The sequence below is a fragment of the Cajanus cajan genome, chromosome 10 (assembly GCF_000230855.2).
Source record: "Cajanus cajan strain Asha chromosome 10, NIPB_CcT2T_4, whole genome shotgun sequence".
Taxonomy (NCBI): domain Eukaryota; kingdom Viridiplantae; phylum Streptophyta; class Magnoliopsida; order Fabales; family Fabaceae; genus Cajanus; species Cajanus cajan.
The window spans coordinates 50759064-50782278 of NC_138526.1; the positions used below are offsets into that span (position 1 = coordinate 50759064).

Consider the following 23215-nt stretch of genomic DNA (forward strand, 5'->3'; position numbering starts at 1 on the left):
GCTTAAGCATTTGGGCATGTTCTGTTCTTTTTAAACAGGTGATAAATTTTTTTGAATTGAGAGCAACCGTTGAAATATAAAAATAATGACAGTTTAAACACATCACAAACAGCACAACTTGTAAATTTCCTCTGGAAACTCGCATTAAAAGCCAAAGAGATGTGGTTATTACCATTTTAATAACAAAATGCAAATGTTCAGTATGTATATTAAAACAAATACATGAAGAAAATTTATAGAAGCACGACAAGCAATTCTTTTATACAGAAACTAAAATCCAGATACACAAAATAGAGAAACAAACAAAATATGTGTATATATATCTGTCTGGATGTCTCCAGTTGAATTCTAATAACTTGTCAGACTATTAATGCACAAAAACTGAGACACTGAATAACATAAGTTTTTGATTTTGAACAGAATCATAAACTCAAACGCCCTTGTAAATCTTTATATGCTTCAGTGAATAGCCCGTTTTGGTGTAACGGGTTTTTCTGCATTAGTTTTGGCTTCTACATTTTTCCATGGCTCTTGGAGCTGCAACCAAGACAATTAGGAACATATTTTTAAGCAATCTTCCATTTCAATATAAAACTAGTTATCCATATCAAAATAATCAAATATTATGATGAAAGATGATATTTGCAATGGAGTGATTCTAGACAACTAATCAAAAACTCAAGATAACATTAAAATAACTCAAGAATATAATTCATGTACTATTTTCAATGGTTGTGGCTCATAACCATAAGCAAGAAATCATGCTTAGACATACCTAGCCCAATTGCTTCAGAGCCTTTCATTATCCTTAGTCTCCGACATGAATCAGTGAACATTCTGCATTTAACAAAGGATTTGAGCTAACTAGTTCAACCATTGAACTATCATAATTTAAAAGTGACATTATACCAAAGCATGATCTTAATATTATGAATTGTAATCAGGACAAGAGGAGAAATAACTTACTCCCATGGAACATCACCCACAAGCATCCAATCTCCATCTTTATCTTCATATGTAAGAACATACTCAGATCCGTGGAGAAGATCCCTCAAAGAGCTCTCACTTAGTCCATCTTTCCCAGGAAGTCCAGGAGAATTGCATTGACCTGATTTTATGTATAGGAAAAAGTTATGGGTGCAGAATTTCAAAAGGAAAATACTATAGCTTAGGCTCTTTCTTGCCAAGTGAATCTACACGGATGTTAAATTCCAATTTTTAAATTCACCAAAGACAAATTTGAACTTGCACAAGAAGTTTCAACATTAAACAATTGGTGAATTGGTAATATGCCTTTGAAAGTCAAACCGAGAAGCTTATGGAAAAAGGCACATAATTAATTTTACAGCTGACAAAAAATGGTCGGTCAAAAATTAAAATAAGTAAAAATGAAAGAAAATTGAAGGTAGAAGTAGTACCAATGGTGAAGCAGCTGAACATCTTCTCAAGAGCTGAAGAAAGCTCCATATAGTTGTAATAGGTTTTGAGATCAACCTTTCTAAGATAAGGGGCACCATCCATACTGACTTTCACATAAAGACAACCAAACCCAGGTTTTCCCTCAGCTTCTTCATTGTTCTTTGTCAAATTAGAGGCCATCGTGTTCTTTCGGAAAGATCGAATTGGTGGCCATCCCACAACCTGTGCTCTGTCGCAAAATTTTAATTTTCATTACTCAAAAAAGAAGAAAAAATTCGTTAGTCACTTCACTTTTTACATTAGAAACAATATCTAACAGAAAAACCCGGATTAAAAATATGAATGTCAATTTTTAATCACACAATTTCATATTTGTTTACTCAAGCTTTACCAACCTAATTCAACATGTTATTTTAATTAAGGCATCACATCTGGCAGAGACAGAGTTTAATATTTTTGTTTATCCTAGGTATGAGAAACACAATAAACATAATACCATATTCCAAAAGGTTAATTTGGCGTTCATGGTCACCAATTCAAAGCCCCCATGAGAAAAAGTCATCCATGGACAGCAAATCAGATGCTAGTTTCATGAATTGCTATATCTCAACAAAAACAATACATCTAACTGAAACTCTTTTAATCATCTGTTCCTTTATTCATCTTGATTATAGCATATGAATAAGAAAAACAACACGTGGATTAGTAATCAGAACAGAAAACAAAGAAATAGTAAAATCTTACTTAGCAGCAGGAGCAGTGGCATGGCCATTTGTTGCAGCAACCTGATCATTCTTTTCCTGAACCGGTTTGGCAAGGTCTTTGTTGGTGTTAGTTTGAGTGTCTAAAGCAACAAGAGTTTTGTCAACATTGGGAGAGAAGAAAGAAGGTCCTTGTCCTTGAGATCCATCAGTGACAATAGCATCAGAGAAGCCCCTCTTAGCCCCAGCCTTCAAAACATTATGCAACTCCTTCCCAAAAAGACACACTCCTCCACCACCTGATTTTCTCTCGCTACCAGGGAGGCCAAGCCTCAGCTCTGTCTCCTTCAAGGTTTTACCATCTTCAGAAGAAGACAGTTTGTCAGAGCTTCCATCCATTGACGGATTCTCTGCCAACCCTATGTAATCATGTTTCAAAGATCTCGACATCAAAACCACAAGATCAAAGGATCCAACACAAGTCCAGTATATACTATAATATAATAGTACTATATAGTATTTGTATGTGTCATAAATTTAATTCACAAAACTTTGAACCGCAAGCTAGTCTGAAAGCAGAGGTTCAACAGCAGTTATGTTGTGATACTGACAGGGAAGCTAAGACCTTGTTTTGTTGATGCATAAAACAACCTTCTCTGCCCTTTCTTTAGTATAGTAAACCTTTTCCTCTCCAATGCAACAATAAAAAGGAAAATAAACTTTTTTTTTTAATAACACTTGGTTATAGTATTCATGTACAATGTATTACAAATCTTTTAGTTTTTATTTTAATAACTAAATTTAGAATTTTCCATGTTAACCTCCCTAATAAAAACCAACATCAAATATTTACTAATGACTAATATTCACCTGATAATCTAACTTACATTTTTAATAAATTTTTTCTTTTATATTATATTTTTTATCTATAAAACTTAATTCGAGAAATAAAGTGAAGTTAAAGACTTATTTTATAATTAGAGTAATTTAAAATATATTTAAGAATAAGGGTAATGGGTGTAATAATATATGAAAAGAATGTGTGTAGTGTATAAAGATATTGTTTAGTAGCAGTAAGGTGTTGTTAATGGGGGCATCGAAGATGAGTAAATTGTGATTGGAGTGGATTTGGATACATAGTATAAGCATTAGTTGCAAGTTAGAATTATATTATGAGAAACAGTGTGTATGGGTGTGGCGGTGCACAGCAGATTCATCCACGCCCGTATCGTAGCGTAATAATTGTGATGATGAGATCGAACGGTGTAGGGTGGTTAGGGGACCAAACGGCGTTCAGTTGCTGGCGTTGAGTTTGACAGGGTAAAACCCTCATGATATCATAAATTAAAATGTCTTGTCATGTCTACTTCACTTCATTCCCTAATACTAATACTAATCTTCTGCATTTACCCCTTTAATCATTGCTCTTCCTCCCTCCCTTTGACCAAAACTCACCCAATTTCTTAAATCAAATTACTTTTATTCAGATCCCATGAAACAACTTGAAGAAAGAAAAAAAAACACCTTCAACTTCAATCGAAAAGTATACACGAACCAACTAACCAGATCTATTTATATTTACAATTTTAAAAATTAATTAATTTCTTATAATAAAAAATAGAGAGAATATATGTTAAGGAAAAAGTTGATTGTATCAATTTTATGATATAATAATTTGATTAAAATATTTTTATTTATTATAGGAACAATTAGATAGTAAATAAGACTAATTAATATATTATAGATTAAAAATTTAAATATCAACAAATGGAAGTATTGTTGAAGAAAAAAAAAACAGGTACTTAATATTCTAAAGTGATCACAAATAAATAGAATCAGAGAAATATTCTAAACCTAACAAATAAAATGTGATGAATATAATATTCAGGATAAATTATATTTTTAAGTAATTTATCTTATTTTTTTAAAAGATTTATTTTGATATTTTATCTTAAAATATATTTTTTAATCTTTTATTTTTAATATTTGAGTCAATTTAGTCTTTTAAAATAATAATTATTTTCAGTTTTACAACATAATTTTGAATCAATTTTGACTAATTAAAACTTATAATATTAGATTTATTTATATGAAAACTATAATAAACCTTTAAGTTTAAAAGGATTATAAATATAGTGAAAATCATATAAAAATATATCTTATATTTGTTGTATATAAAGACACTTTGACCATTTCATGTCTCAGGTAACATTTTTATATTTATATATTTGATCAAAAATAAAAGAAAAACTTATAAAAGTAGAATAGGCATCATTTGAATAATTGGTTGTCCAAAATTGAGGCTGATACTGACCTCCAGACCCAACATAGGTCTAAAATTGTTTTAGAAACCTAACAAGTTGTTTGTGCAAACTGAGGTTGGCAAAAGCAGAAAGAGGCAGCTGTTATGAACATTTACTTTCCACCAATTATTAGTTTCCACGATTCAAAGTGTTGTTTTTTCTTCTTTTCCTTAAATTAGTTGAATTGAGGACTGGGTACATTGCATCGACATGGATTGTGCCCCCACTATGATTCATATATATTATAATGAATTGTTGGTAGTTCGTATAGTTGTATATGTCTTTCATATATTCTTTCTGCTAAATGGGGCTGCTCGATCATCAATCATCAATGCTGTTTTCCCCTCTTCAACTAAACTCCATCTCTTATCATACATTACTAACATTCTTCAACCTTAAATGTTTAATGTACTATTACAAACATGTTGCTCTATGTAATCCGATAAAAAATAATTTAACTTATTAACATATATTAAAAAACCATTTATTATATTAAAATTATTAACACACATAATTTATGGCAATTGGTAGTATACTTTTCTTTCTCTCTTTTTCTCTTCGTTTGTTTAAAAAAGAAAAGGAGTCTTTGCAGCAATATGTGATATTTTACTATTTGTTTACTGATATGTTATAATTGTTAAATTTTGTGAGTAAATATATGTTTATGTATTCCTTTTGTTTCTATGTATACTTCTTCTATGGGAAAAATAACTGTATTTATTTATTCTTTTAAAAATCAAAAACTAACATTGATTATTGTATTTTTTATCATATCCTTATTTTTACATATTTTTTTAAACATATATACTAGGGGTTAAAAAAAATTTTAATATCAAACAAATAAAACAATTACATTTCACAATTTATATAGGATAAAATATATTTTTTAATTAGTCCTCAAAAAAATTCAAAATTGAATTTTGATTTCTCAAAAAAGAAAATCTTGCACTATATTTTGTTTTTCAAATATGAAAATATATCACTTTAGATCCTCAAAGTGATTTATGAATCATTTAAAAATGATTATAAAAATATAATCTAAACCACTTTAAAAACAAAAATAATGTGTTTTCAAAATAGAGGACGAAATATAGGTAAAAAAAAATTTTAGGAATAAAAATATATTTTAAAATGAATAAATATAAAGGTACTGTTTGGTTATATAAGATATATGGCAACTCATATATTTTAACAAATTCTTTATTATAATTAAGTTGAAATTTGCTATAAAATTATGTGTATGGCTCATTAATTAAATTGGAATTTAAATCATATATAGTTTTACTAATATCATTAAATTCATCAATAATAAATAATATATTAAAAAAATATGTTATTGACATTTTTCACATATGTACCTTTTTACCTCACATAACGGTTAGGTTTCCTTAGCAAACAAATAACTCATTTCATTTTTTTTCTTCATTTGTTTACTTCTTTAACAAATTTTATTTCTATTTATCAATTTAGTTAAAAGTTCAAAATCAGGACCAAAAATATATGTATGACGGGTAAAAAAAAAGTTAAAAGTTCAAGGTTATATTTTTTCAATTATATTCTTATATAAACCTATTTCTTAAATATTTTATATATACAATTAGTGGAAATAATAATAATAAAGATTATATTCGTAAGTTAATAATAACTTTAATATAAATAAATATATTAATTACATGTTTTTTAGCTTATACGTTGCTTTCCAAATTAAATAGACAGATAAAGAAGGAATTATATTATTTCTACAACACATTTATAAACTATCTTTTATAACACTTTTTTTTCCCTTCTTCTTTCTAACACTGTATATCAATGATCTAATCTACTACTTTTCTTTCTTCTCTTTCTGTCTCTTATCTTTTTATAAAAAAGTATATTTGTTTTCCTCAAAAATAAAAAGGGTTGAAATGAAGATGAGAACTTACAAAGAACATATGAAAAAGCGTTGTGAATAATTTAATTAGGGGCATGCTTGGTGGGTTACAATTACAATCAAATAGTGTAGTTTAGAAATGTTTAATGAGGTTTTGTGTGTTTTGGTGGAATGATGGATTATGATGACAATAAGCGGTTAATGACTTTAACATGCATGATGCATGATGCATGATGCATGGACCATGGTGTCCCATATGCTCCCCACGCCTTGTTTAAAGCACTGCGCTTTAATTAATTGCTATAACACAATGCAACCACCTTAATGGATAACTCATTCAATCAATCCATCTCATTCTCATCTATATAAACAACCATCTCATGTCTCTTTCACAATATAATAACAATAAGACTACTATATTAGGATATGTGCAACTTCTACTCTATAGGATATACATTGCAATAACTCTAACGATCCAGCTAACTACTCATTTCACACATAGCTTTCTAATAACTTTACCAAAATGACAAATGACAAGCATTACTGCAAATTAATATTATACTGTCTTTTACAAGTAATTCAAAGTCTTGTTGGAGTTTTCTCTCATCGGGCGTTATGAAATCTTAGACATCATTCAGCTAGAAACTCATCTTAAACAACATCAATCACAGCTTTAAAGCCAGAAATCCTACCTTGAACGATTCATCCCAAAACTTGCCACATTTTGTGTTACTCTCTAATCTCTATGACTATTTTTAGCAAACAATCCTTCTATAAATGAGTGAAATGTCAATTTCTTTCTGGAGCAAAATCACAAACGATCGACCGTGTTTTAATTAATTTGGATTCTAAAAGTGACATCAACTCATCCTGATTGGATATATCTAACATTATCAAAAGTTAATGTAGTCATTAAATTTAATAATTATCATGTATTTTAGTCTTTGACTACAATTAGGAACTAACTTGAGGGGTACTTGTCAAGATCATAAATTAATTTACTTTACAACAAAGGTCAAATGCATTGATAATTACCAAAATAAAAATCTATTTTTTCATAATATTTGTAATTAATTTGATATTTACATTAACCTATGATTATGAACTGATTAACTTATTTACTATTTAAAACCTCTAAATTGAAGTTAGAAAAAAAATGTCAATATATATATATATATATATATATATATATGTATTAAAGATTATTGTTTTTAGAAAAGGAAGGAAAATTTTAACCAAAAAACTGTTCACTCGACAAAAAAATTATTAGGTAATTAAAGAGTGCTAAGTAAAAGATTAAATAGAAAACATATGGTTGATGATAGATTATCTACTAAATTTCTCACAGCTAGCCGTTTTATTTGACTCTGTAGTATATGAATTCAGGTAATGCAGTAAAATTGAAGGCTCTTCTCTTCTGCTCAGCCAAAAGGAGAATATTACTTCAATGCGGCAAATTGTTGAGCAGCTCCGGTCTTCATTGTCTCTTAACTTTTTCTTCCTTTAAGGGCTTCGGAGGGAACTCATATTTCATATTTATATTATCGACTTGCTTTCGTTTCAAACTTGAATTTTGTGACACTTTAAAAAAGTTATTGCACATGAAAGTCATTGTTCAAAGTCACGTAGTTTTGGTCACAATTAAGCAGCATTTTAGAGACCACTCCTCTCCTTCAGTCCTTGTCTACTTGCTGATTTTTCATGATAGAATAATTGCAAGTTGATTATGAGCAATGAGATTCAGATTAGGACTTGAATGATGATACTTCGACCCACAGTCATGTTGGGAACTGAAAATTTACACACATATTTACGTTGGTATAATTTTATCTACTTGGAACTTAAATTCTAATAAATATACTTTTGTTCATCACCAAACAAGTGTCTATCAATGGATATATATATTAGACTACTATTTGCACCCTAACAAGTTATGGGAAGAAAACCGTGCATGCGTTGACTGAGTCATCACTCCTGGTCCTGTAGATGAACAGGGAATTTTGGTTCTGGTATTATCAGCATACCACACCACAAACTTCTCATGTATGCCAATGTCTCCATAAAACAATAATAATGTAGCATTTTTATTATCCCACGGAATAACCCTGTTAAAATAAAATTAAAATCAAGTGCACATCTTAAAGAGAAAGAACAGGTACAGTCCATTATTGAGTCGTAAGAAAACTAATTTCCTAGGAAACTTCAAATCATTACTACCTTCTTCAATCTTGTGGAGATAGACTTTCATGCACAATAACTTCATAAGATTCATATTCTTGAATTGACAAGACTTAATCCCAAATTTTAATAGTAACATGACTACTCATCATGTTAGTGGTGGTTTCTTTTACAATTTTCAAATAACGAATTTACATTTTTTTTTATTAATTACAATCCCAAACATGTTGAGCATATGCTGCATTATATGTGAGGTCATAGTCACTAGTCACTACTCAAGAGTAATCTTGATCCTGGTATGGTAGGACCCTGGTTAGATATAAAGCACATTTTTTGCAGTGAATGATGGGTATTAATTAATTTGATGAAGGCTAATTCAACGGCCGGCCAGGCTGGGATAAAGAGCTGCAAAAGAAAGGAAAAGGAAAGACCATTACTTGCTACATGTAAGTGTGAGGGTCCTGAGTAAGAACGTTCAAGTTCAACAATGTACAAAGTGAATATGACTTAACGTTTTAAGATTTTTTTATTAGATATATATACGTGAAAATTATGAATTGTTGCCACGTTTTCCACTTCCCTCACGTCCCAAACTTTTGTTTCTAGCTTAGAGAAATGTTAATTTTGCACTTTAATTTCACTATAATGGATCACTTTTAATTTTTTCTTTCCTAACTCTAATCCATTACTTTGTTTTGGTGCAAAGAATCTGCCCCTTAGCTTACTGGTTTGTGATAGAAACAGTTTTTGCAATCCACAAGACAAGAGCATGCATGATGGAGTATTATGTAGAGTCTCTTTCGCAACACAATTAAGCGCACTCAAGAAAATAGCCTCTTGGGAAGTAAGGACAGAGATGAGTTCTATATTCGCAACGACAACCAGATATCTGAGTGGAACTTATGTGTTTGGAATCTTTCCAAGTTAAAAAGAATTTCAAAAGTTGCAATGATGTTCATGGACAGCATTTAGACTTCGTCAATGCATTATACATCTTTTTCAGTGATCAAATGTCAATCCTACACAACATGCCAATTTACATCCCCTGTTTATATTTTTAGTCGTTGAAACGGTTCTTCTTCTTCTTCTTCTTCTTTTTCTTCTTCTTATTCTGCTCCTCCTTACCTAATTTGATCATGTTGTACTCTTTATTTAGATGATGTTACCAATGATTGTACATGAACGGTTAAACATGTGTTGGAGATGCTTTCAAGTCTACGAAGTTCTAAGATCATGCCTCTCTTACAATTGCTCTTGTTATGTCTATGATTACTCTTGTTAAAGAAGAATAAACAAAATAATATTAAACACATTTAAGAGTTGTCGATGAATAATCCATCACAAAGAATAACACATTTAATAACTCATATAGGACTATTTATAACACAGTTTAAATATGGACACTACTATAGTTTACTTTTATTTATAGTAACAAAATTAATTTAATTCAAGAATAATTTGTGTCATGATATAAGGTGGAATGAAACTACAATTCTTAAGATTAACATTGAACTCTAAATCCTTAACTAACTTATGGACTACGGAGTTAGATTGTCTTTATGTAAAATTGACATTACAAAATATTATTTAATTATGTATAAATATTATTAATTTACTTTTATGATATATTATCAAATGTTATATATAGTCCATATTATTAAATATTTTTAATAATAATTTTATATAATTAAATAAATTTTTTTAAATATTATCAAAGTGGTATTTTTATAATATTTTAATAATGTAGTTAAGTTTTATAAAATAATAATTATTTTAATATAGAAGTTACTATTAATTATACTTTATGACACCCAACCTCTTATAAATTCTTTAAGGTTAAAGACATTTTTAGTTATTCACACTCAAATCTATATCAAATATCAAAGCAAAGTTTATTTATCTTAAGTATAATTCTATAATTATATATACTCTTTATGTGTCATTCATTTACTCAACGTGAGAATTTGATTTTGGGAAATAAGTAAAGATTGGAGAGGTGTACTTTTTATGTGACATTTTTTTACTCGATATAATACTTTAATTTTGAAAATAATTAAAAAAATAATTTTTGAGATAAAAATGTTACTCTATCTATAGTAACATTTTTTAGGAAAAAATGTTGCAAAATAATCTATTTACTAAATCTATAATATTTTAATAAATGCAAGTAAATAAATGTTGCTCAAAAAATAAAATGTAGTTCTTACTCTTCTAAAAGTCCTATCACTTTTGTAATAATTATTCTAAAAGTTTTATTAATTATTTTTTAATTTGGAATAAAAAAATTTATACCGATAATGTGTAAAATTAAATTCCTTAATTATTAAACATAAAAGAACATCATGGGATGTAGGAAAATGCGGTTAAAATGTCATAATCCTAGACCATTAGTATTAGTGTCACTAAATGTGCCAATGACTGTAATATAATACTAGTAATTAAAGTAAACAGAATGGGTATCCACTATCCAGTCAACATGAAAAAGGTGAGAAAGGGGTCCAAGGTTCTATTGAACAATGCACAACTAGCCCGGTACTATTCGATTGTATGGGCTTGGGCTTGGGCATGGGCTTGGCACTTTCAGATTATATGTATTAAACACACTCTACAAGTGGGCCTCTCAAGCTTAATTTAACGATACCAAATCCAAGGTAATTTTAAATCCCATCCATGCCGAAGCTCGCAGTCATAAAGTAATCTTTGATCCCACAAAAATGCGATTTAATTTAAACTTTAAGCGATCATCAAATGGTCGATATGTCCGAGTGGTTAAGGAGACAGACTCGAAATCTGTTGGGCTTTGCCTGCGCAGGTTCGAATCCTGCTGTCGACGCTTTTTTTTACTTTCTACAAATGTTTAAAAATTTTAAAAGATGGATTCCTCATTCTTGGTATAATTTCAATTGATTCTCCTATCTAATATCTTATATTATTTAATGATATAATTTTGTAAAAAAATATATGTTAAAATTAAATTAATATAATAACAAAAATGTGTGTTATTAGTGTCGAATTATACATGTTATATATTTGATATTTATTAAATCATTATATGAATATTAATAATTTTTTTAGGCCAATTTCGAGAGTAAAAATCTCTTAAAAGATCGAATAAAAATCACATGAGTAAGAAATAGAAATTATATCAATTTAAGCATATAACACAAAAAAGGTAAAAGAACATAAAAAATTCTTAAATTCTTATTAAGAGACATTTTAAAAGGAGTTAAACTATCTACTACTTGGTTTGTTTCACACGGTGCATGAGACCACTCCATATTACCACAAGCTGCCAGAATGGATAAAATATTTTGAAGCATTTGAGAGCAAGAGCAATGATGAGGACAACCATTCCGAAGTAATGAAATTGCATTAAGAAAGTCTGTCTCAACAATAAAATCCATGTACCTTCTATCCCAAGCAATATAAATCGCTATAAAGATAACCCACGACTCAACATATAACACTATAATATCCAATATTTGCAAGGAAAGAGAAGAGTATGACATTGTTATGATTACGAAAAGCACCACCTGCTACTAACTTTAATGACTCTAAACTCACTGCTACATCACAAATCAAATTCAAATATTCAAGAATTGAATGATGTCCACAAATATTATTTGAAACGCTTACAAATCTCAAAATGTAGATCTCCTCTGTCTTTCAACCAACTTCTCATAACTTATTATCACATATCATCACTTAACCATAAAGCTTAATTTCAAAGACTAATTAATAACAAAAAAATTAGTAGAAAATTAAAAATTGACAAAAAAAAATAGAGATCAAACAATTAAATTCTTAAAAAGTTAAAGGATATAAAAAACTTATTTCACCTATAATAATATTATAACATGTGATATATATATATATATATATATATATATATATATATATATATATATATTAAGCATGACAATCTAACCCATCCCCGTGGGTACCCTCCCGAACCCGCCCCGATTTGATGGAAAAAATCTGTGTTTATCGAGTTCGGATTTGAGTTTTTCCCGATTGATAAAATCAGGGGTGGGGAGGGGACGGGGATGTTAATACCCACCCCGCCCCCACTTCCATACCCGCCCTCGCCCCCACCTCATACCCGCCCCCGTTCCCGTCCCGCTTAATAATATAATTAAAAAATTATTTATATATGTATATAAACCAAAATTAGAAATATTTATATGTAAAAATTTATATTATTTTACTTTTTTTTTATTTTTTTTTAAATTGTTCATATTTATTTAAAAGAAAAAAAGAAGAAAAAAAATAAGAGGGATATATATATATATATATATATAATATAATATAATATAATATAATGTTAATTGATATATTATATCAACTAATATCAAGCTTAGTTTAAATAAAATTGGATTTCGCTCTCTTAAATAAGGTCATTATAGATAAAAAAAATTATTTAAAAGAAAAAATTCCACAAAAGTGATATAGTATAATTCTTAAAAAAAGTTAATCATCAACACATACTTAACATCAATAATATAATTAAAAGTATACTATATCAACAATTCAGGTTCGACCTTAATTCATAAGACTAACAATTAACAAATAAGTTAATTTAAGAAATCAAACTCTAATTTATTTATTTAATGATCGGATCGAAATTTAATACATATAAAAAGTTATTAACTGAATTATTTCTATTGATGTTACATTTTTTGTGTGTACAAAAGTGATAAGGATTAATCCGTAGAACTTGATCTCTCTATTTATTTATTTCATTATTTGTTATCACGTTATTTGTAAGGTGCAAATAAAAGCATAAAGACATTTATAAAATTATATAGTATATAGTAATCAAAAAGTAAGTACAAATACCACGTGCTAGTATCGATCTAAAACTTGCTCTTTGGCGTTTGGGAATTGTAATTTTGTTTTTGTAGCATCTTCTGCATTCTTTTCCTGCTTTTGGATCATAGTGTAATGCAAACTGTCCATGAACCTCAAATTATACCTCATGGAATATTTTTTCTAATAATCTAATCATCTATACATATTATAACTATATATATATATATATATATATATATATATATATATATCATTCAGTAACTATCTATTTAATTTTTACTTTTTTATCAGACATTTTTATCTCCACACATTTTACAATTCTTAAAACTTCTCATTATTTATCTATATGTATATCTATATATATTATAAATGAGATACCATTTAGTTATTATTTATTTGGTATCTATTTTTTTATTAAACACTTTTATTTCTACACACTTTATAATTCTTAAAACTTCTTATACTACTTACAATAAAAAAAATAGCTATTTTTAAATCTTAATATATATATATATATATATATATTTATTTATTTATTGTAACTATCTTCCATCAAAACCCCGACAAAAATAAATAAGTAGAAACACAAAAGCGTCCATCTCTCCTACTAGCTAGTATATATAAATTAAATATTTTTTATTATTTTTTATAAGCACACGGAATATATATTTTTATATATAAATTACAGTTATTTTATTATAATAGATAAAATTAAATATAAAATTAAAAAAGTAATATTTATATTTCGTTTAAATTTTAAATTATTATTATTATTTTCAATATAATATTTTAAGTTAATAGAATCTATTTGAACTTAAAATAAAATAGGATTTAATTTGAAGATAATAAAATACTCACACTAATATTTATTAATTTGATTTAATTTAAATTTAAAAGTGATAATATTTTTTATAATGTACAATAAAATATTATTTAATTTAAATTCAAATTAATAAAATACCCATAATTGTTTAATTTGAAAAAAAAATGTAAACTTAAAAAAATCTCACCCTTATAAATTGTGTGTGGATAGATAAGAAATGAAAAGAGATAGATTATAACAATACATGTATTAGAAATGAGTGTTTTCCAAGTACTAGGTATCTTTGTTAGCTAGCACAGAGACCACAACACTTTTAGAAAATGACTTTTATTATGTTTCCTTTTTATGAGCCAATAATAACATTGAACAAGGACGGGAATTAGAAAACAAGTGAAGAGGAGACCAAAAATTGAACAACTTTAATTTACACTATAAAATTTGGTCCATGAAAGGTAAGATTAGGGGTCAACACCTATCTCAACGAGAACTTACGGTAATTTTTTTTTTTACCATCAATAAGTAACGTGGTAAAGGAAATAATTTATACCTTGTTAAGTCTCAATTTTACCTCTTTTTGGATGAGACTTATTGAACAAATTCCACTCATCCTTTGAACCATTGCAATATAATTGTTCTCTTTTTTGGTTCATTTTGTGTGCAGATATAACTAACCCAAATTCATCTAATAATACCTTAATCCACCTCATTTTTTGTGCAGGTATTGAGGAAGAGTGGAAAGTTGAAGACTCTTAGGATTGGAAATCTAAGAAGCTAAGGAGCAGAGAAGAGGTTCTGCGCCGGGCGCAAGGTGATCCGCGCCAGGCGAGCAAAACAGAGTATCTCACCTCTGGGAGCCATTGCGCCGGGCGTAATGTGAATTGCGCCGGGCTTGTCCTAAGGTAGAGAGTATCTGGAAGGCCCCGCGCCGGGCGCGAAGACTTATGCGCCGGGCGCGAAACCCTAATCTGACTCCCCAAGCTCGTATTTGAAGCCATTTTCGGGGGAGAAACCCCCATTCACACATTGGGCGCGTTTTGGGAGCTGTGGAAGGGATTCCCGGAGCTTGGAGCCGTTCGTGTGTGGGTCTTTCCTTCGGTTCTTCATTTCTCCCTTCATCTCTATTTTGTATTTACCCTCTTTGTTGAGTGGTTTCACCCATTTTTGTGGGGTTAGATGTAACCAACGAATTCTATTGTAATCCTTACGGTTTTTATGATATATATACATGTTGTTTCATTCATTGTTGTTTATGTTTCTATTCTTAATGCTTGCTTTGGATTTAATCTCATTGCATGATATAGGTTCCATTGGGTATTGGAAAATAACCCTTGAAACTAGCTCTGAAACAAATGCCTAGTGGGAAATGTATCTAGGAATGGAGCTTAGCCCATTAGTAGTCTTAAACCCTAGCCCGTAATGCGGATGTAGATATTGGGTACTCAAGGGATTGATATTCAATATCCACATCTAGGCTCTTGCTCTAAGGGATTAGGTTTGAGTAAACTATTGGGTTGACTAAGCAATGAATTTAACAAGAGATTAAGGATTCATTAGTTTGACGTTTGGTGAAATCTGACCCCACAATCTCACAAAACCATAAAATCATTTCTACCCTTTCCACTCACAAACCAATATTTATTTACAGCTTTCATTCCAATAGTCTTAACTTTGAATTCACATGACAAATTATGAAATTGGAATTATTTTTTAGTCACGAATAGTCAATAAATGCTTATTTTACCTTCTAATCCCTGTGGATACGATATTTTTACTACTTGAACGGCCGGTATACTTGCCGTGTTTGAGACCGTTGATAGAATTAAACTAAATTTCAATTATAACAAAAGTACTTCAACGGAAATCTCAACAAGTTTTTGGCGCCGTTGCCGGGGGTTAGAATGGCGATTTAGTATTTGTAGCTATTTGTGACTTATTCTTTGTTTTTATTGTTATTTTTATTTGTGTGTTGGTAATGAATTGTTGAAGCTAACCTGTGCGCTCTAGTCCTCTGCTTTCTCTTGTATGCAAGGAACTGTGAAGTAGATTGACCAATTCCTCTGAGCAGTTGCTGAGCAATCCTCAGATTGAGCACAAAGCAAGGAGGAACAAGAGCAACAGGAGGAGAAGGAGAGTAGAGCACTTCAAGTTGGTCACTGTCAGGCTCGGGACAGTAAACAAGCGCTTCCTGGGAGGCAACCCAGAGATCTGACTTTGTTTATGTGTTTGTCCTTTCATTCTGTTGTAGATTTTAGTGTTAATGTTTGTTATGCATGATTGTTTTGTGTACACGTTGTTTGTGTTATATGTTGGTTTGTGGCATGTATTATTTTGTGTTAGATGTTGATTGTTAGAATCATGCTTGAGTGGGTAAATATAGGGTACATCTTGTTGGGAGTGTGAGGAAGAGGTAACTCTGTATCTAGGTGGAAATCAGGCCTTATCTCAAAGTAAATTTAGGCAAAACTGACCATATCAGGGTTATGCGCCCGGCGCGCTTCACCTCGCGCCCAGCGCAAGACTCGAATTGTGGTCTCTGGAACCCACCACGCCGGGCGCGTTTAACGCACGCCCGGCGCGATATCAGATTTTGAAACCTCATTGATTTTTACTGATATTAAGCCCGGCGCATCTGTGTTAAGCCCGGCGCACCACATTCCTGACAGCCCATATTTATCTGTTTTCAATCATGTTTCTTTATGTTCTGTTGTATGTTGTATGTTTGTGTGCTTTATGTTGCATTGTTATAGTTCATTTCCGTGTGCATGCATGTTGTGCTTAATTTTGGTCTAAGGATATTCTCCATTTTTGCTATATTTGCTTGGTCATCACTGTGTATAAATTTTGTGCTCACCATGTTCTTTCATGAGTACACTCTGCAATCACTTCTGGTTACCAGGACTTTCAGGCGTATACTGGTTGGCCTGGGGACCAGGCTCCTAAGTTTGGGGGAGTGGAGCTGCTGAGGTTGATGGAGTTGATGATGGTGGAGCAGCTCTTGGAGATGATGATGACCAGACCCCATAGATGGAAGCAGACGGAGCCTACCTTAGTTTACCTTTGTTATTGCAATTTACTTTTCTGTCTTTTATTTTCAGTATTTAACTGTTTTTATATATAGTTTTTTTGATGATTACTCTGTTGGTTCTTTTTGTGAATAGTCTGCCTTAGCATGGTTTTTAATCTTGTTGATACTTGTTTTGCTTGTGGTCGATTCTGGATTATAGTTTGCTTGATGTTTATGGTGTGTGTACCTTAGACATTTTCAAGTCACATTAGATCTTTAGTTCATGACTAGTTGCATACGGGTTTCAATGTTGATCATAGAACTGAGCTGAGTTTGATAGTTTGTGGATGCATAGCCGGGTGAGGTTTGAGCCTAAATACCTATGAGTGAACTACGCTTAGGTTGCATGATAGACTTTGCTTGAGTTTCCCTGGTGGTTTGCTTATGTTGTGCACTTATATGATCAAGGCATTTACATTTCCATATTTTGTTAATCATCTAAGCCAAAAAGCCATATCCACTTTCCACTTGACCCATACCTTCCTAAGCCTAAACACCACACCTTCCACTTGTCCCAAACCATGAAAAATTAACCATAACCTTTGCCTTGGTTAAGAGAGCAAAATGATGACATCAAATAAGTTTGGGAGAGTTAAAGAATGAGGAAATTTGGGAAGAAGAAAGTATGTGGTCAGCCATTAAAAAAAAAAAACAAAAAAAAAAAAAACAAAAAGCAAAACAAAAACAATAAGGCTAATGGCTTGGATCCGGTTAGGGGCATGTGCTTAATTGTTGTAATGGGGTATGGAGAGGGACATCATTGTAAAATCTTATTTGCTCTCTTAAGCTATAGCACCTTCAATCTTTGAAAAACCATAAAACTGCTACCGCTTGACCCTACTTGACCCAGATTGCCCTAATAAAGACCTTGTGATAAGTGTCTGCATTTGTTTTACCACTGGTTTCATTTGGAAACGAAGAGCAAAGTTGAATTATGTGGCGTGAGTAGTAGACTAGAGAGAAACACTCACCCTGATACACTAGTGTGCATAGAGAGAAACATTTTCCTAGTGAGGATGCATACACAGATAGTCATTACTCTTCTCAGCTCTTTGATCTCTTTTGAAACCTTTGTTTGCACCTTGTCATGTTCTATTGCAATAATTGTGATTGGAAATTCATCTGAGGTTCATGCTTGCGAAAAGAAGATACAAGTAAACTAGGATGTAGAAATTGACTCACTTGCATTGCTTGTTATCTGCTAGATTAATTACCTTTTGCTTGAGGACAAGCAAGGTTCTAAGTTTGGGGGAGTTGTTAAGTCTCAATTTTACCTCTTTTTGGATGAGACTTATTGAACAAATTCCACTCATCCTTTGAACCATTGCAATATAATTGTTCTCTTTTTTGGTTCATTTTGTGTGCAGATATAACTAACCCAAATTCATCTAATAATACCTTAATCCACCTCATTTTTTGTGCAGGTATTGAGGAAGAGTGGAAAGTTGAAGACTCTTAGGATTGGAAATCTAAGAAGCTAAGGAGCAGAGAAGAGGTTCTGCGCCGGGCGCAAGGTGATCCGCGCCAGGCGAGCAAAACAGAGTATCTCACCTCTGGGAGCCATTGCGCCGGGCGTAATGTGAATTGCGCCGGGCTTGTCCTAAGGTAGAGAGTATCTGGAAGGCCCCGCGCCGGGCGCGAAGACTTATGCGCCGGGCGCGAAACCCTAATCTGACTCCCCAAGCTCGTATTTGAAGCCATTTTCGGGGGAGAAACCCCCATTCACACATTGGGCGCGTTTTGGGAGCTGTGGAAGGGATTCCCGGAGCTTGGAGCCGTTCGTGTGTGGGTCTTTCCTTCGGTTCTTCATTTCTCCCTTCATCTCTATTTTGTATTTACCCTCTTTGTTGAGTGGTTTCACCCATTTTTGTGGGGTTAGATGTAACCAACGAATTCTATTGTAATCCTTACGGTTTTTATGATATATATACATGTTGTTTCATTCATTGTTGTTTATGTTTCTATTCTTAATGCTTGCTTTGGATTTAATCTCATTGCATGATATAGGTTCCATTGGGTATTGGAAAATAACCCTTGAAACTAGCTCTGAAACAAATGCCTAGTGGGAAATGTATCTAGGAATGGAGCTTAGCCCATTAGTAGTCTTAAACCCTAGCCCGTAATGCGGATGTAGATATTGGGTACTCAAGGGATTGATATTCAATATCCACATCTAGGCTCTTGCTCTAAGGGATTAGGTTTGAGTAAACTATTGGGTTGACTAAGCAATGAATTTAACAAGAGATTAAGGATTCATTAGTTTGACGTTTGGTGAAATCTGACCCCACAATCTCACAAAACCATAAAATCATTTCTACCCTTTCCACTCACAAACCAATATTTATTTACAGCTTTCATTCCAATAGTCTTAACTTTGAATTCACATGACAAATTATGAAATTGGAATTATTTTTTAGTCACGAATAGTCAATAAATGCTTATTTTACCTTCTAATCCCTGTGGATACGATATTTTTACTACTTGAACGGCCGGTATACTTGCCGTGTTTGAGACCGTTGATAGAATTAAACTAAATTTCAATTATAACAAAAGTACTTCAACGGAAATCTCAACAAGTTTTTGGCGCCGTTGCCGGGGGTTAGAATGGCGATTTAGTATTTGTAGCTATTTGTGACTTATTCTTTGTTTTTATTGTTATTTTTATTTGTGTGTTGGTAATGAATTGTTGAAGCTAACCTGTGCGCTCTAGTCCTCTGCTTTCTCTTGTATGCAAGGAACTGTGAAGTAGATTGACCAATTCCTCTGAGCAGTTGCTGAGCAATCCTCAGATTGAGCACAAAGCAAGGAGGAACAAGAGCAACAGGAGGAGAAGGAGAGTAGAGCACTTCAAGTTGGTCACTGTCAGGCTCGGGACAGTAAACAAGCGCTTCCTGGGAGGCAACCCAGAGATCTGACTTTGTTTATGTGTTTGTCCTTTCATTCTGTTGTAGATTTTAGTGTTAATGTTTGTTATGCATGATTGTTTTGTGTACACGTTGTTTGTGTTATATGTTGGTTTGTGGCATGTATTATTTTGTGTTAGATGTTGATTGTTAGAATCATGCTTGAGTGGGTAAATATAGGGTACATCTTGTTGGGAGTGTGAGGAAGAGGTAACTCTGTATCTAGGTGGAAATCAGGCCTTATCTCAAAGTAAATTTAGGCAAAACTGACCATATCAGGGTTATGCGCCCGGCGCGCTTCACCTCGCGCCCAGCGCAAGACTCGAATTGTGGTCTCTGGAACCCACCACGCCGGGCGCGTTTAACGCACGCCCGGCGCGATATCAGATTTTGAAACCTCATTGATTTTTACTGATATTAAGCCCGGCGCATCTGTGTTAAGCCCGGCGCACCACATTCCTGACAGCCCATATTTATCTGTTTTCAATCATGTTTCTTTATGTTCTGTTGTATGTTGTATGTTTGTGTGCTTTATGTTGCATTGTTATAGTTCATTTCCGTGTGCATGCATGTTGTGCTTAATTTTGGTCTAAGGATATTCTCCATTTTTGCTATATTTGCTTGGTCATCACTGTGTATAAATTTTGTGCTCACCATGTTCTTTCATGAGTACACTCTGCAATCACTTCTGGTTACCAGGACTTTCAGGCGTATACTGGTTGGCCTGGGGACCAGGCTCCTAAGTTTGGGGGAGTGGAGCTGCTGAGGTTGATGGAGTTGATGATGGTGGAGCAGCTCTTGGAGATGATGATGACCAGACCCCATAGATGGAAGCAGACGGAGCCTACCTTAGTTTACCTTTGTTATTGCAATTTACTTTTCTGTCTTTTATTTTCAGTATTTAACTGTTTTTATATATAGTTTTTTTGATGATTACTCTGTTGGTTCTTTTTGTGAATAGTCTGCCTTAGCATGGTTTTTAATCTTGTTGATACTTGTTTTGCTTGTGGTCGATTCTGGATTATAGTTTGCTTGATGTTTATGGTGTGTGTACCTTAGACATTTTCAAGTCACATTAGATCTTTAGTTCATGACTAGTTGCATACGGGTTTCAATGTTGATCATAGAACTGAGCTGAGTTTGATAGTTTGTGGATGCATAGCCGGGTGAGGTTTGAGCCTAAATACCTATGAGTGAACTACGCTTAGGTTGCATGATAGACTTTGCTTGAGTTTCCCTGGTGGTTTGCTTATGTTGTGCACTTATATGATCAAGGCATTTACATTTCCATATTTTGTTAATCATCTAAGCCAAAAAGCCATATCCACTTTCCACTTGACCCATACCTTCCTAAGCCTAAACACCACACCTTCCACTTGTCCCAAACCATGAAAAATTAACCATAACCTTTGCCTTGGTTAAGAGAGCAAAATGATGACATCAAATAAGTTTGGGAGAGTTAAAGAATGAGGAAATTTGGGAAGAAGAAAGTATGTGGTCAGCCATTAAAAAAAAAAAACAAAAAAAAAAAAAAAACAAAAAGCAAAACAAAAACAATAAGGCTAATGGCTTGGATCCGGTTAGGGGCATGTGCTTAATTGTTGTAATGGGGTATGGAGAGGGACATCATTGTAAAATCTTATTTGCTCTCTTAAGCTATAGCACCTTCAATCTTTGAAAAACCATAAAACTGCTACCGCTTGACCCTACTTGACCCAGATTGCCCTAATAAAGACCTTGTGATAAGTGTCTGCATTTGTTTTACCACTGGTTTCATTTGGAAACGAAGAGCAAAGTTGAATTATGTGGCGTGAGTAGTAGACTAGAGAGAAACACTCACCCTGATACACTAGTGTGCATAGAGAGAAACATTTTCCTAGTGAGGATGCATACACAGATAGTCATTACTCTTCTCAGCTCTTTGATCTCTTTTGAAACCTTTGTTTGCACCTTGTCATGTTCTATTGCAATAATTGTGATTGGAAATTCATCTGAGGTTCATGCTTGCGAAAAGAAGATACAAGTAAACTAGGATGTAGAAATTGACTCACTTGCATTGCTTGTTATCTGCTAGATTAATTACCTTTTGCTTGAGGACAAGCAAGGTTCTAAGTTTGGGGGAGTTGTTAAGTCTCAATTTTACCTCTTTTTGGATGAGACTTATTGAACAAATTCCACTCATCCTTTGAACCATTGCAATATAATTGTTCTCTTTTTTGGTTCATTTTGTGTGCAGATATAACTAACCCAAATTCATCTAATAATACCTTAATCCGCCTCATTTTTTGTGCAGGTATTGAGGAAGAGTGGAAAGTTGAAGACTCTTAGGATTGGAAATCTAAGAAGCTAAGGAGCAGAGAAGAGGTTCTGCGCCGGGCGCAAGGTGATCCGCGCCAGGCGAGCAAAACAGAGTATCTCACCTCTGGGAGCCATTGCGCCGGGCGTAATGTGAATTGCGCCGGGCTTGTCCTAAGGTAGAGAGTATCTGGAAGGCCCCGCGCCGGGCGCGAAGACTTATGCGCCGGGCGCGAAACCCTAATCTGACTCCCCAAGCTCGTATTTGAAGCCATTTTCGGGGGAGAAACCCCCATTCACACATTGGGCGCGTTTTGGGAGCTGTGGAAGGGATTCCCGGAGCTTGGAGCCGTTCGTGTGTGGGTCTTTCCTTCGGTTCTTCATTTCTCCCTTCATCTCTATTTTGTATTTACCCTCTTTGTTGAGTGGTTTCACCCATTTTTGTGGGGTTAGATGTAACCAACGAATTCTATTGTAATCCTTACGGTTTTTATGATATATATACATGTTGTTTCATTCATTGTTGTTTATGTTTCTATTCTTAATGCTTGCTTTGGATTTAATCTCATTGCATGATATAGGTTCCATTGGGTATTGGAAAATAACCCTTGAAACTAGCTCTGAAACAAATGCCTAGTGGGAAATGTATCTAGGAATGGAGCTTAGCCCATTAGTAGTCTTAAACCCTAGCCCGTAATGCGGATGTAGATATTGGGTACTCAAGGGATTGATATTCAATATCCACATCTAGGCTCTTGCTCTAAGGGATTAGGTTTGAGTAAACTATTGGGTTGACTAAGCAATGAATTTAACAAGAGATTAAGGATTCATTAGTTTGACGTTTGGT

General features: G+C 32.6%; 1 protein-coding gene and 1 non-coding gene across 2 annotated transcripts; one reads left to right on the forward strand and one right to left on the reverse strand.

Annotated features, from left to right (window-relative positions):
• Positions 1–209: 209 nt before the first annotated feature.
• Positions 210–2806, reverse strand: LOC109808559 (auxin-responsive protein IAA27). The gene is made up of 5 exons (XM_020371603.3): positions 2164–2806; positions 1419–1648; positions 967–1108; positions 776–837; positions 210–537 (listed from the first exon to the last, which is right to left on the reverse strand). The coding sequence occupies exons 1-5, from the start codon at positions 2568–2570 to the stop codon at positions 500–502; spliced, it is 879 nt and encodes a 292-aa protein (XP_020227192.1). The 5' UTR covers positions 2571–2806; the 3' UTR covers positions 210–499.
• An 8416-nt stretch (positions 2807–11222) lies between these two features.
• On the forward strand, positions 11223–11304 carry TRNAS-CGA (transfer RNA serine (anticodon CGA)). The gene has a single exon. It is a non-coding gene; the product is annotated as a tRNA-Ser (tRNA).
• The last annotated feature ends 11911 nt before the right edge of the window (positions 11305–23215 follow it).

Coding starts and splice junctions, on each gene's coding strand:
- LOC109808559 (XM_020371603.3), bottom strand. CDS start 2,570: ATGTCGAGATCTTTGAAACATGATTACATAGGGTTGGCAGAGAATCCG. Junction 1,649..2,163: donor GCCACTGCTCCTGCTGCTAA/GTAAGATTTTAC, acceptor ATTTTGCGACAG/AGCACAGGTTGTGGGATGGC. Junction 1,109..1,418: donor GTTCAGCTGCTTCACCATTG/GTACTACTTCTA, acceptor ACATAAAATCAG/GTCAATGCAATTCTCCTGGA.